The sequence below is a fragment of the Caloenas nicobarica genome, chromosome 4 (assembly GCF_036013445.1).
Source record: "Caloenas nicobarica isolate bCalNic1 chromosome 4, bCalNic1.hap1, whole genome shotgun sequence".
Taxonomy (NCBI): domain Eukaryota; kingdom Metazoa; phylum Chordata; class Aves; order Columbiformes; family Columbidae; genus Caloenas; species Caloenas nicobarica.
Genome location: NC_088248.1, coordinates 21,005,481 through 21,018,114, shown reverse-complemented (window position 1 = coordinate 21,018,114; position 12,634 = coordinate 21,005,481). Strand labels below are relative to the sequence as shown.

Genomic DNA, 12,634 nt, shown 5'->3' with positions numbered 1-12,634 from the left:
AATGCTGGGTTGAAACCTAGAGGCAGTAATGAATTCCAAAACTCCATGGCGAGCTACAGATATTTGCTTCATTATATCCACAGTTGGATTCTGCCAGTATGTGTGCACCATTGCTTAAAACAAAGAAACCTAGCTATAAAACTATGCAGGATTAATTAAAAAAATATTTTCTTGAGTGCCTTCCTATGATATATTTTTATGTATGGTATAATCTTGGTTTTAAAAAATGTTTTTTTTAAATCAAACAACAGTTTGTATTGCATTAAGGAGCAAAAGCTGAATGAATCCTTATGTCAGTTGTAGCATCCTGCATGTGAAAACATGTTCACGTTTCTAGACACGGTTTTTGCTTTCTCAAAACATCCATGTTTTATCATCATTTTATGAACTTATGCTGCAGCAAACCTCATCTGATCTGAATAGCAAACAAAGCCTACTTTGAGTTAAATCCTCATCTGCTGCTTTCCTTTGAACTAAATGGATTCATCTCTAGCCCTAGAACCTCTGTGCAACTACCCTCTGTGGTTTTTATTAAGATGAGCATGTGCAGCCTTTTAAACCTCTACAGTGAAAAAATTCTGCTTGGATAACAGCCCAGCAGAGAGGATGGATTTCTGACTAGGTATTGCAGTTTAGAGTTACACAGGGAGAAAAAAAGAAAATGGGAGAGAAGCAGCAAATTTGCATAGTGTGATGGATCCAAATAAACCCTGCGAACATTGTTCTGTCACAATGAGCTGCAATTTCACATCAAATATCCGCTCACCTGGCTAGGAGAGCATCTGCAGAAGCAAGACTTGGACAGATGGCAAAAATCTTCAGGGCTTATTTAGTGTACAGGTGAAAGTGGTAAAGAACTTCACCGATTCTAAATGTATATAAGTACAGCACAGATGCAGACAGAGCAGTAGCAGAAACTGTAAGCACAAAGCATTATATGTAGAAAGGTTAATTTATCTTTGAAAGAGATGAGTGGTGGGATTGGTTGTTTTGGTGTGTGTGGGTGTTTTGTTTGGTTGGTTTTTATGTGTGACTAAATTATACCTTCAGTGAAGCCTCGAACACCTTAATTGACATAAGTAAATATAACAGGCTGATGCATCTTTTCTGAAGGCATAACTGGAAAACATGTTCCATAAATTTTTATATAGATGAGAAAACTGTCGCTGTTGAACAGTTCTTTTCAGTCATATGCAATAAATAACCTCATGCTTCAGTAACTTTGATGCTTGTATAGGTTTTAAGTGCCTAGCAGGTGAAGTCAATGGAATTTTTCATGCAAATACAATTCTTGATATACACATATGTTGGCAGAACCCTACCATAGTGATGTATTTTTTTATGAGCTATGCTGCAATATTAGAGAAAGTGTGATATAACCATCCTTATTTTTTTCTGAAGGCAAATATCTGCCAGATTAGCATTTTAAAACTGGTTTTGAGGTTGTTTAAATTTTAATAAAATATTAAAATACATGGAGAATAATTCCTCTGAAATTTTATCCAGGTATTGGAACCAAAGATGGTACAGCAGTAAAGGATAAAGACTTCAAGGCGAAACCTCAGAAACAGGTCCAGTTCAATCCAGGACAGGCTTCAGCCACCTGGTGAGTGAGGATATTTGCAGACAAGGAATACGAGGCATCTGAAACATTCCAGATTTTTCTGTTTGATCCAGTTATGGCTGCCCTTGAGATTCCAGCAATAGCAACCGTTGGAATCATGGATCCTGGTGATGGTATGTATCACTTCTTGTTCTCTGGGAATTTGTGATTAGGTGCAGTATTGTTTGCTTGCAGGTCCTAGGATGAGTACCTGTATTACCTCATCTGTCTTTGCTCTGTTGTGATTCAGCCCTGTCTTAAAGCTTCACCTAGCTGAACAAGGAATTTGTATTTCTTATAAAAATCTCTTCCCTGGCTAAATTCATACTCTGTTTGTAACATCACACAGGTGTTCAGCTTTGGTCCCCCTGTTCTCTCACTATCTTTTTCTTCAGGATCTACAGTGTATATTCCTCAGCTGGAATACAGAGTGGAGGAAGATAAGGTGAACTGCTGATTCCTCTTAGAAGATCTAGAGATGTCAGTCAAGAACTGATGGTCATTTGTTGTACACACCAAGGTATGTTATCTAGGTAGGTAACAGGTTTTTCAGCATCATATTCATGTTTAGGTGAGTAAGACAGCAAATGCAGTTGTTGTTAGTCAGCAAGTATTGTCAGTAGCTTCAGTATCTGAAAGAAGTGATTTTTGCAGGCAACTTGTCTAGCCCAAAATCTAAGAGTATGTGTGCACACATGTATATATGTATATGTATTGAGGCCTGTATCTAGTGGAGTCCCTCAAGGGTCAGTACTGGGACCAGTACTATTCAATATATTTATCAACAACTTGGATGAGGGAATTGAGTGCACTGTCAGTGAGTTTGCTGATGACACCAAGCTGGAAGGAGTGGCTGAGACGCCAGAAGGCTGTGCTGCCATCCAGAGACCTGGACAGGCTGGAGAGTTGGGTGGGGAAAAATTTAATGAAATATAACAAGGGCAAGTGTGGAGTCTTACATCTGGGCAGGAACAACCCCAGGCTCCAGTATAAGTTGGGGAGCAACCTCTTAGAGAGCAGTGTAGGGGAAAGGGACCTGGGGGTCCTGGTGGACAGCAGGATGACCATGAGCCAGCACTGTGCCCTTGTGGCCAGGAAGGCCAATGGGACCTGGGGTGTATTAGAAGGGGGGTGGTTAGTAGGTCGAGAGAGGTTCTCCTGCCCCTCTACTCTGCCCTGGTGAGACCTCATCTGGAATATTGTGTCCAGTTCTGGGCCCCTCAGTTCCAGAAGGACAGGGAACTGCTGGAGAGAGTCCAGTGCAGGGCAATGAAGATGGTGAAGGGAGTGGAGCATCTCCCTTATGAGGAAAGGCTGAGGGAGCTGGGTCTCTTTAGCTTGGAGAAGAGGAGACTGAGGGGTGACCTCATTAATGTTGATAAGCATGTAAAGGGTGAGTGTCATGAGGATGGAGCCAGGCTCTTCTCGGTGACAACCAATGATAAGACAAGTGGCAATGGGTACAAACTGGAACACTGGAGGTTCCACTTAAATATGAGAAGAAACTTCTTCTCAGTGAGGGTGACAGACACTGGAACAGGCTGCCCAGGGAGGTTGTGGAGTCTTTGTTGCTGGAGACATTCAAAACCCGCCTGGACGCCTTCCTGTGTAACCTCATCTGGGTGTTCCTGCTCCGGCAGGGGGATTGGACCAGATGATCTTTCGAGGTCCCTTCCAATCCCTAACATTCTGTGATTCTGTATGTGTACACATACATGGATGTGTGTATATAGATGTATACCTTTTTTTGAAGAGGCACCATTTTTTTTTCCTGCAAATGCCTGTCCTTGCAGTGGTTGTTTAGAGGGCAAAAAAAAGATTCTTCCAGTCTTAATCCCTGTACCTCTCCTGTTGCTGAGGATCTGACTGATCACTGTGTCTTTGTACATACTGTGAGCGAGAACTGAGGTCCCCAGTGTGGAGTTTTTCCCGTCGTCAGTGTTTTGTTTTTTGACTATGTAGCTGGCAGAAGCCAAGTCTGGGCTTCAGCTGATTCAGTAAGAACTAATATTTCAAAATTGACAGGCTACAGGCATTGAGTATCACGTTTTGTTTAAAAGTAACTGACATAGAAGGCTGCATTAAGCAATGACCTGTCTTAATAATGCTTTTTATCTCATTCGTGAATCTGTATTATCAAAGAAGGCGATATATGGAGTTGGTCATGAACCACAGAGAAGAGATGTAGATTTAGAACTAAACCATTTCTAAAATCAAATCAAATTTGGGGGTTCTAGTTAGGTTAGAGGCTAGCTATAAAGTTCAGATCACAACCCTATCTTCGCTAGATACTCAGATGTGTGAATGGAAGTTAGCAGTGGTAGTCACTCAGATACAGACAGATAATTGATAATATGATTCTTTCTTCAACACAGACCCGTTTGAATCTCAAGTTTTCCGAATATAGTTCTTGACTACAAAATAATCCTGCTATAAACTGAAAAAGCAGGATGGAGGAGGAGAGAAAATATTAGATATTGTTAAAATACTAGATTCTATAAAATATATCAGATAACTCTTAATAAAAACTAAAATATGCATCCAAAAATAGGTTTAATAAGTGTAAGGTGATGGGCATTTATAAATGAAACCAGGTTTAAGATAAAGGTTAGAATTTATCCTAAACAGTGAAATATGAAATTTTGATTTAAAAACCCCCTGACTTTTGTATAGAAGTCCTCTACCAGCTAGTAGTAGCTTGAGATACCAACGTTGTGTATGCTTCATAGGAAGGGAAAATGTGGGATCATCCTCAGTTCTCTGACTCCTTTAAACTTCTGTTTCAGAAAATCCTTTAAACATCTTTTGTTTCTATTTTACCCTTACCCGCAAGAGTCAGCCTGAGTGGCTGGCAGGAATCTTCAGTGTCAGGCATTCAGAGGTCATTTGTTCCATCGTCAGTGACTTATGAGGGCTTAACAGCATTTTCCCCTCTTTTGTTGCGTATTGAGGCACAGAAAATCTTACCAAGCTGCCTAAGGCTTTTTGTCCTTGTAGGGTGTCAATGGACCTGGTGTTACCAGTGCCAGCCATTTACCCAAACGCACAATTGCTGTAATTGTTGTCGTGATCTTCTGTTTTTCATAAACTCCAACTTGTAACTGGCCTTCAGGTGAAGCATGAACTATTAACCACCACTTTTTGATGCTGGTGATCTAGCCAGTTTTTACCCATGTATCAGTCCATCCAGCTTGTAACATCCCACTGGCTACAAGGATGCTGGTAATGCAAGTCCACAGCAGTTCTTGGGTTCGTATCGTGTATAAGCCTTACGCATCAGAAGGAGGATGGAGGGATTTCCCCCCCCGAACCTTCTAAGAATCACACAATGAGGTAAATGTGAAGTTCCAATTCACATTCGTCTCTTCAGGATAAGTCCTCATCCTAAAGTCCTAGTGACTTTCATAGTCATTCAGATCCACAAAAAAGGAAAACATCTTGCCATTTTTGAGTGCAAATATTATGAAATGTGGTCAGTCGTGTGTGATGTGAAATCGGGTTTGGCTCTATGTCCTTCAACAGCAAAACCTATTTGGGGGTTTTGCCACTTGCCTCTCCTGACTGCTCTTGCATTCCTCTTCCCTCACAAAAATGCTTTTTATTGTGACTGTTCAACTGCTGATGGGGCTGCACTCTACATAATTTGCATCAAAGCATATTTTTGAGAGTTGGGGTTTGTTGTTTCTCTTTTTTTTTGTGGGCGGGGGGGAGTGGTTGTTTTGTTGCAGTTTTTTGGTTTTGTTTGTTTGTTTTGTTTTGTTTTTAATTAGTTGACTCACTTCTCCCACCTGGTTGAAGTGCAGCCCCACAAGAAAGTTGAGTCAGGATAACTGGAGATAATGGTGATTTGGGCACAGGAATGGTTTCACGAGGGTGCTGGGTGATAATAAGAGCCCTCTTTGCTACTGGAGAAGTTGTAAATATAAACAGGAATAATTTCTTGTGTTTAACTTTTTACCAAAGCACATTTATTAGTCAGTTCCAGCATAAAACTCTTTTTCTGCTTGCGTTTCATTTAAAGGTCGGGTGTTGTTCTGCTTCTTTCAAGTCCTGAGTGCCTTTAGTTCATGTTTTACCCTCTCTCCTCATAGGTTCTGCTACCAGCACAGCACCATCCACGGTCCTATGTTATTCTGACTACATCTCACATCCTGGAGATCATAGCAGCACTGTTCATTTTAATAAAGATGAGACTGAGAAATTATGTCGTATTATCATTATTGATGATTCTCTCTATGAGGAAGATGAGACCTTAAATATTTCTCTGAGCATGCCAGTGGGTGGCCAAATTGGCACTGAATTCCCAAGCACTAAAATAATAATCTTGTCTGACACAAATGATGGTGAGTACAAAGAAGCAGTTTTATTTTGCTGGGACTTACCTCTCTGAAACTTTTACTGATTAGATAATCTCTTCCACTGTGTTTCTCTTTTTCAACCAGCTGAAAACATGGGGCTAGGTTCCACTTAGTAGAAAAACTGGCAGAACGGATATGAACTATGTTTAAGATACAGTGTAAATACGTATCATGCACTTTGGCTTTTACTGTTTTGTTATTGCAGTAGGAGTTGAGGTTTAGTTTTTATTTTCATCACTGGTGTAGGACTACATAGTTATTTTATTACTCTGAAGTAGATTTGTGAGTATTACATTTACTGTTACTGCAGCAGTTAATCAGAGTATCACGGTCTTTTGCTTAAGGAGATGTGTCTATGGGCTTCTTTATTCTTTTCAGAGAGTAGGAAGGGAAAATAATGCAGAATTAAACCATTGCAGCAGGGGAAGAGTTGTTTTCTTTACCCGACTCAACGACCAGATTTTTATTTTCATGGAAAACAATTACTTATTATCATATCAAAACTGCTTTCTATGCAGTTTTTGATAGAAAATATTTATATATATATATAAAGCTAAATTTCTATATAGAATATTATTTTGTGTTAATTGACAGAGCATTATCAAGCTTCTACTTTTCAATCCAACTTTGATAAGTTATCTTATATTCACTCTCTTTTTTTGTTACAAAGCTTTCTTTCTAAGAGTACCATCCAGCAAAATACTTAACCAGCCTATATCATCAGATAAATTCAGCGAAATTCTGAACTCAGTCTGTGTCATATGGAAAGACAGCCAGGGCTTAAGCTCAATTTGTTAGAGAGTGTCCTCTAAAATGAAAAGTCTTTCAGGAATCACTTTTCTTAAAGTGACTATTTCTATTCCAACTGTAGAAACTTATCCTTGTTTAACATCTGAGGGATTCAAATTTCCACTGTCTCTACTCAGGTGTGATATGATTTGTGTGTTATGTGGAGGAAGGCATTGATCAGAGCTCGAAATGTGGTTTGAGAGGTATATACCCAGGAATTCATCGAAAACAGGCTTTATGAAGAAGAGTCCTAAAATTTTGTTGTCAATGTCATGGGGAGAGGTCTCAAGTGAAGATCCCTTGCTCTTCAGAGTCATGTTACATGCACACAGAAACCAGAAATAACTCATTATAGGTCTCGAGAGCGTTCAAAGTCACCAGTTTTGTATAGCTTAGTGCATGAAAAAGTTTAAAACTTAAACATCTCTAAAATTATTACTCCACATTCTCATAGCACCCTAGAAACATTTAAATAAAGTATTAGCTCAAGCATTAAAAAGAAAAAAGAAACAGCAAGCTTCCAGTCAAGACATAATGCCTGTCCTTTGATCTAGGCTCTCTCCAAGCCAGAGGACAGTGCAGGTTTTGTAGCAGACCCTCGATCCTAAACCAGTGAGCGCCTGGGACGTGCTGGCCATGGCCGCTGGACACCCGCTCTGGCGGCTCAGCAGACGGCTTGGGAGACATTGGCGCTAACAGCTCGTGGTTTTATAAAGAAGTTTCAATGCACATTAACTCTTTGCTTGTGTGTTTAAGTGGGATCATAGGTAGGAGAGGTTTCAGGACCAGAGATTTAAAAAAAAGAAGAAAATTGACTGGCTTTCCAGGCCATGATTGAAATCAATATTGTTTACTGAAGATGACCAGTTTTGCTTTTTCTTAGTTAAATGCTTGGTAGTTAATGTAATGATTTCTTTAATGACCATCTAAAAGGAAGAGAAGAGTATAAATACATTAATGTATTAGAACTGCTTTTTTTTTTTTTTTTTTTGGTCTTAGTGTCCTAAATAATCCTAAATAAGGTGGGTGTCTTTAAAATATATTGTCTTGGTAGAATTTAAAGAGTACTGACGTTACCTTTGGGCTCTGTAATAAGAGTGGATTGTGTTTCAGGGACAAGTGGTTAATTCACTGTAATAACTGAGTCACAAGTGTCATCTTCCTTGAGGGCTGGACCTGTATTTTTAATAGCCCATTAATGTTTATTATCCCTATTATTTTGGGGAGAGTAGGTGTATCTAGATTGGACAATCAGAAACTTTTAAGACATGGAAAATACTGTTCAATATTTCACTGGTCACGGTATCCACGGAACAAATCTCTTGTGTTGTGCTTTATTTATATGGGAAACATGTTCATTTGAAAAATTAAAAAAAATAATTGTAGATATACTTATTTTCATCTGCTTGTGTTGGAAATCAACAAAAGTATTTGCTTACTCAATATTTTTCATTGATAGTTCAATAAGATTGAGAAACTTTGGATCATTGCAGCAATCATTTCAGGTTCTCTCAGCAAGAAAATTATAACAATTTAACGTGACAAATTACAGTGACTATAATAGAACTGGAAAAGATGCATGTCATAATAGTAATAACACTGATTATCGCATTTTGCTAAGCTGTATTTCAAAACGAAAAGCTTGTTATCAAAATGAGCAGCACTGGCATCTGAAGTTACAGGATTGTGGGCCATATACTTGTAGACACAGTGAGCATGTTCAAGGGAAAAAACAAGTGTTGCTCGGAAGTAGGACACTGGTCCTGGTGGCACCGATACAACCTGGGGTGCTGCCATTGCCCTGTGCAGAATTATTCTTTCTGTGCTTTGCACAAGTTGGTTAAACAAAACTATATGAACTAAATTATTTTTTCTAGCGATTAAAATCTCATTTTTCCATTTATTTATCTCGTAGTCCAGCCTCTTCCCAACTGCTTTGCTGCTTTTTTTTCAGGAAGGTAGGGGCTGAAGGGGGAAGGAATTTTAGTTCTGAGTGTGACATTGTTTTCAAAAGTAACTTGTAGTTCTGAAGTTGATTTTTAAAACCGAGATCTATGTAATAGAATTGTATCAGAGGGTCTATATCTTAAGCAGTGGGCAGCACTTCATTCAGAGGTATTGCGGCTTTGTGACAATTGTCCCGTATGTATTAAAGCAGTTAGCTTGAGAAATGATTTGGCATTTGGAGACCGAGAGCTCTGAATCTGAGACTTAACTTCCAGTGAACATACCAGGCTTTTAAAAACCTCTCAGTTTAACATTGCATCCTTCAGTCAAGACATAAAAGAATGATCATTGTGACATTACAACCAAGGCCTTTTTTTGATCATTTAATTTTTCTTTTCCCCACAGGTCAGTGGCCCAGTGGCAGCAGAGTTCAGTCTAAATACTCGAATGTTTCTGCTGTCTCAAAAGGAGCTGTGGATATCTGATGGATCAGTGGCGTTTGGAGAAGGAGCTGATGTAGCCTTTACCAAAGGTAAAAAGTCAATTGTACATTCAGCATATTATGAAAACTAAAACAGAAACACTTTTAACAAGAGCTAAATACGAATTTTACTAGTTTTATAACCCTTATACGGTCTATGTATTTCCACTGCAGAAAAGTAAAATACAGAAGCACTAAAATATGATGTAATTTAGTGTAATTGAAACATGCTTTGGTTCTGTTTATGTGCTCTGAGAGGAAAAGTGTTCCAGAGGTAGGTGCAGTATTTAGGTGCAGTTCTGAAAACTGGCTCAGTTACCGCATGATCACATAGTCCCCTCTATCTGGTTATTTTGCTTTGAAGTTGTCTACACTAGAACTTTTTGCCCGATTTTGAGGGGACTAAGAAATTTCAGTGCTTGAGTTATTCTAGTTAGAAAAGCAGAGATGGAATACTTGTACACTTGAGGCTCCTTGACTTGATCATGCAGCTGTTCTCAGTTGCAGACTGGATGCACGATAACTGCATCTGGCTTCAGCCAAGCTGCTCAGACTCATTCTTGATTTTTTGGGGGGGTTTTTTTGGGGTTTTGTTTTTTGTTTTTTGAGTTCTGACCGAGGGCAGGTGCTCTCGCATACTGTACTCACTTACTGACCGGAGCTGTTATCAGGTTCCAGGGAAGCTCCTCATAGTGGCAGTATTGGACCAGAAATAATTTTGCTTTTAATTGGCCCTTACTCGAGTTATCAGTCTGAAACCCAAATGTTCTGTTAAGAACTTTATTTTGCTTGATGTAATGCTATCAGATTGGGTAGTTCCTTATCCGTGAATGTGTGTTGCCCTCTAGTGAAGAGAAGGGAAAAGCCTGCTTTAAAAAGCTGCACTCTAAGAACCATGTCAGTACGAGTTGTAACAGAAAATAGGACTAAAGCCCATGATAAATTTGTAGCAACGGGCATGGAACACACTGTCTTCACACGCAAAGGGAAATACAATTAAAGCTAGATAATTCCTGTCCTGAGACATTTTAACAACAATGGTTTGGTAATAACCTGATTTAATAATTTTGACTGGTATGATGTAGAATGTATTAATCTGCTTTACTAGGATCTGAGCTCTATGGCCGAGTGATGGTAGGTCGAGTTCAGAATCTCAGTGACTCCTTCAGCTGCACCATCGAGGTGTTCCTTTGCACGGGTGCCCAAGTACAGCCCAGACGACCAGGAATACGGGTGTCTGGCTGACTCACCCTCCCTCTTGTACAGATTCAGTGCAGAGTTACGGTAGCATGTGTTTTTAGATCCCTGATTTCCATGTGAACCTGGAAATATAATGTTAAACTTTCTTTAGGATAAAGCTCAACCTGAGACACAAGCAAGAGCCTTTGTAAACCTAGAGTTTCATGCTACGTTAGCAGCTGATTGTGCATGCTTTTCCTCTAGTAAAACAGCCTGGTTCTGATGGTTTCAGCTTGTCGTCTGCTCCACTCTTCCAGATAAGTTGTCTGATAAGTATATTGCAGAAACATTCTTCCATGGTAGAAGATGACTGAGGTGGAGAGCAGAGTGTGCAGGTAATCATGGGCACTGTGTTAGTCAGCAACAGACTTCTGACTTCAGCAACACATTTACATTCCCTCTCGCCAACAGCGCAGAACCACCGACAGCGTTGCTTTGTAACGCCGAGCTGCCTTTCTGCAGCCTTGCTGGTATTGCAGACATGCACCTGTGACTGGGAGACAAAGCCACTGGTTTAGCTTACCATGGGGGCCTTTTTACACAGGACAAAACTAAGAAATTAGACTTGATTTTCTTGCAACTGGAAGGGAAAAAAAAAAAAAAGGAAGAAGAAAAAGGTAATCAGTTTGTATACAGTATGAAATGAAAAAAGAAGTGTGCATGCTGCTTTAAGTCAAATTAACTCAAATTCCTTGAAGTCTCTTTGCTCTCCTGAAGTGGCGTAAAATAAGACTAGTATTTTGTTAGATGAATGCAGTAGCCTTTCTACGTTAACACTAGAAAGAAATAGGCTCTACTAGGACATTGGTTATCTGACCTACTTCAGCAGCTTGTGTTAAGAAAAGATTAATCATGACATTTACTTTAATTAGACATATTTGGCAGCAAACTTGGGACATCAATCTGTTTGGTTCTGATTCTTTGGTGTTTCCAGTTTATAGCGAACTGTGCGTGGGGGAATTGTTCTGGTTTGTTGGGTTTTTATGTGTGTGTTTGTTTGAAGGTGGCAGCTGGCTGAGAATGGTACATTTACACTATTTACACGGTCCGATCGCAGGAAAATACACACAGGCACAATGGCAAAAGAAGTCTCGACTACCACCATGTGATGTCCTCTGCTAGGGGAAGAGTTACCACCACAGCCTTTAAACGCAGCTGAAGAGCTAGTTGTTCTTTAATGTTTTGAATATGTAGCTGTAAACATACCTTAATATCCACCATGGTAGGTTGGGGCTTAAAAAGATGCTGGCTTTAATGACATTTATAGTATCTAGCTTTCATATAACCATTTTTTGGGTTTGGTTTTAATAAGTATTGCTGTGGAAGATGGTGGTAGTATTAGCATGGAAGCTGAAGGGTAGATGATAGTGTTCTTTTCAATTAGTGGTACCAACAGTTTTGTTTCAAATTTTAATGAGGGCCTCAGATGTACGAACAGCAGTGGGAGACTCACACAGGTAAGGCTGTAACTGCAGTTGTCTGTAAGGAGATCATTACATGTGATCAATGAGAATTGGAATTATATTGTTAAGCCACACTAGAAAAATATGTTAATGCTTGTGTGCCAGCAGGAAGTGCTTTTAAACATGCCAAACAGATCCAAGTACTTCAGAACAATGCTACTTACAACAGCTTTCCCATAATGTGCAATAATTGCATATCTTAATTTGCTCGATACAGACACGATAGCATCAAAATGCAGGCAAACACTGCTACAAGGGAGCTTATTTTGCCAGATGGCACCAGGGGAACACACTTGTATCATCTAGAGCAAATACTTTTTACCTCTCCCTGAAATAAAATGCGTTTTCTATAACTAGTAGGATGCCCTTTGAGAGATTAAAGTTTAGTTCATTTCTCTTGCTGCATCCTGGCACTTGGGCATTGCCAGCACCAATGAAGTGCTGCCCAGCTGTTTAATACATCTTTCCATTCTGCTTTGTCTAAAGGTTTTTTTTTGGGCTAGTTGTAAACAAAATCATGGCTTGCTTTGAGGTTTTGATGGCGTTTGGGCACATTTTGTGAAAAGGGATGCTTGGAAAGGAAGGCTTCAGCATTTTTGTTTAGGGTACACAACTATAAGCAATTAGACTGATGTCATCTTCTAGGGCAGATGAAGCGTTGTGGGCTGGCTCTTCACTGTGCTGCCCATACCATGTTCTTCCTGCTTACACAACACTGATGCCTTTTGACTGGCAATGGCTTGTTACAACTTAA

General features: G+C 39.6%; 1 protein-coding gene and 1 pseudogene across 1 annotated transcript in view; both read left to right on the top strand.

Annotated features, from left to right (window-relative positions):
• FREM3 (FRAS1 related extracellular matrix 3) overlaps window positions 1–6,759 on the top strand; it is a 28,495-nt gene extending 21,736 nt beyond the window's left edge. Inside the window, 5 exon segments of the mRNA XM_065633920.1 lie at window positions 1,507–1,737; window positions 1,999–2,043; window positions 2,046–2,123; window positions 5,695–5,946; window positions 6,632–6,759. Of these exon segments, the coding sequence (XP_065489992.1) occupies window positions 1,507–1,737; window positions 1,999–2,043; window positions 2,046–2,123; window positions 5,695–5,946; window positions 6,632–6,759 (734 nt within the window).
• Window positions 6,760–6,939: 180 nt separating this feature from the next.
• LOC135988176 (FRAS1-related extracellular matrix protein 2-like) lies at window positions 6,940–11,576 on the top strand (annotated as a pseudogene).
• Window positions 11,577–12,634: the final 1,058 nt, after the last annotated feature.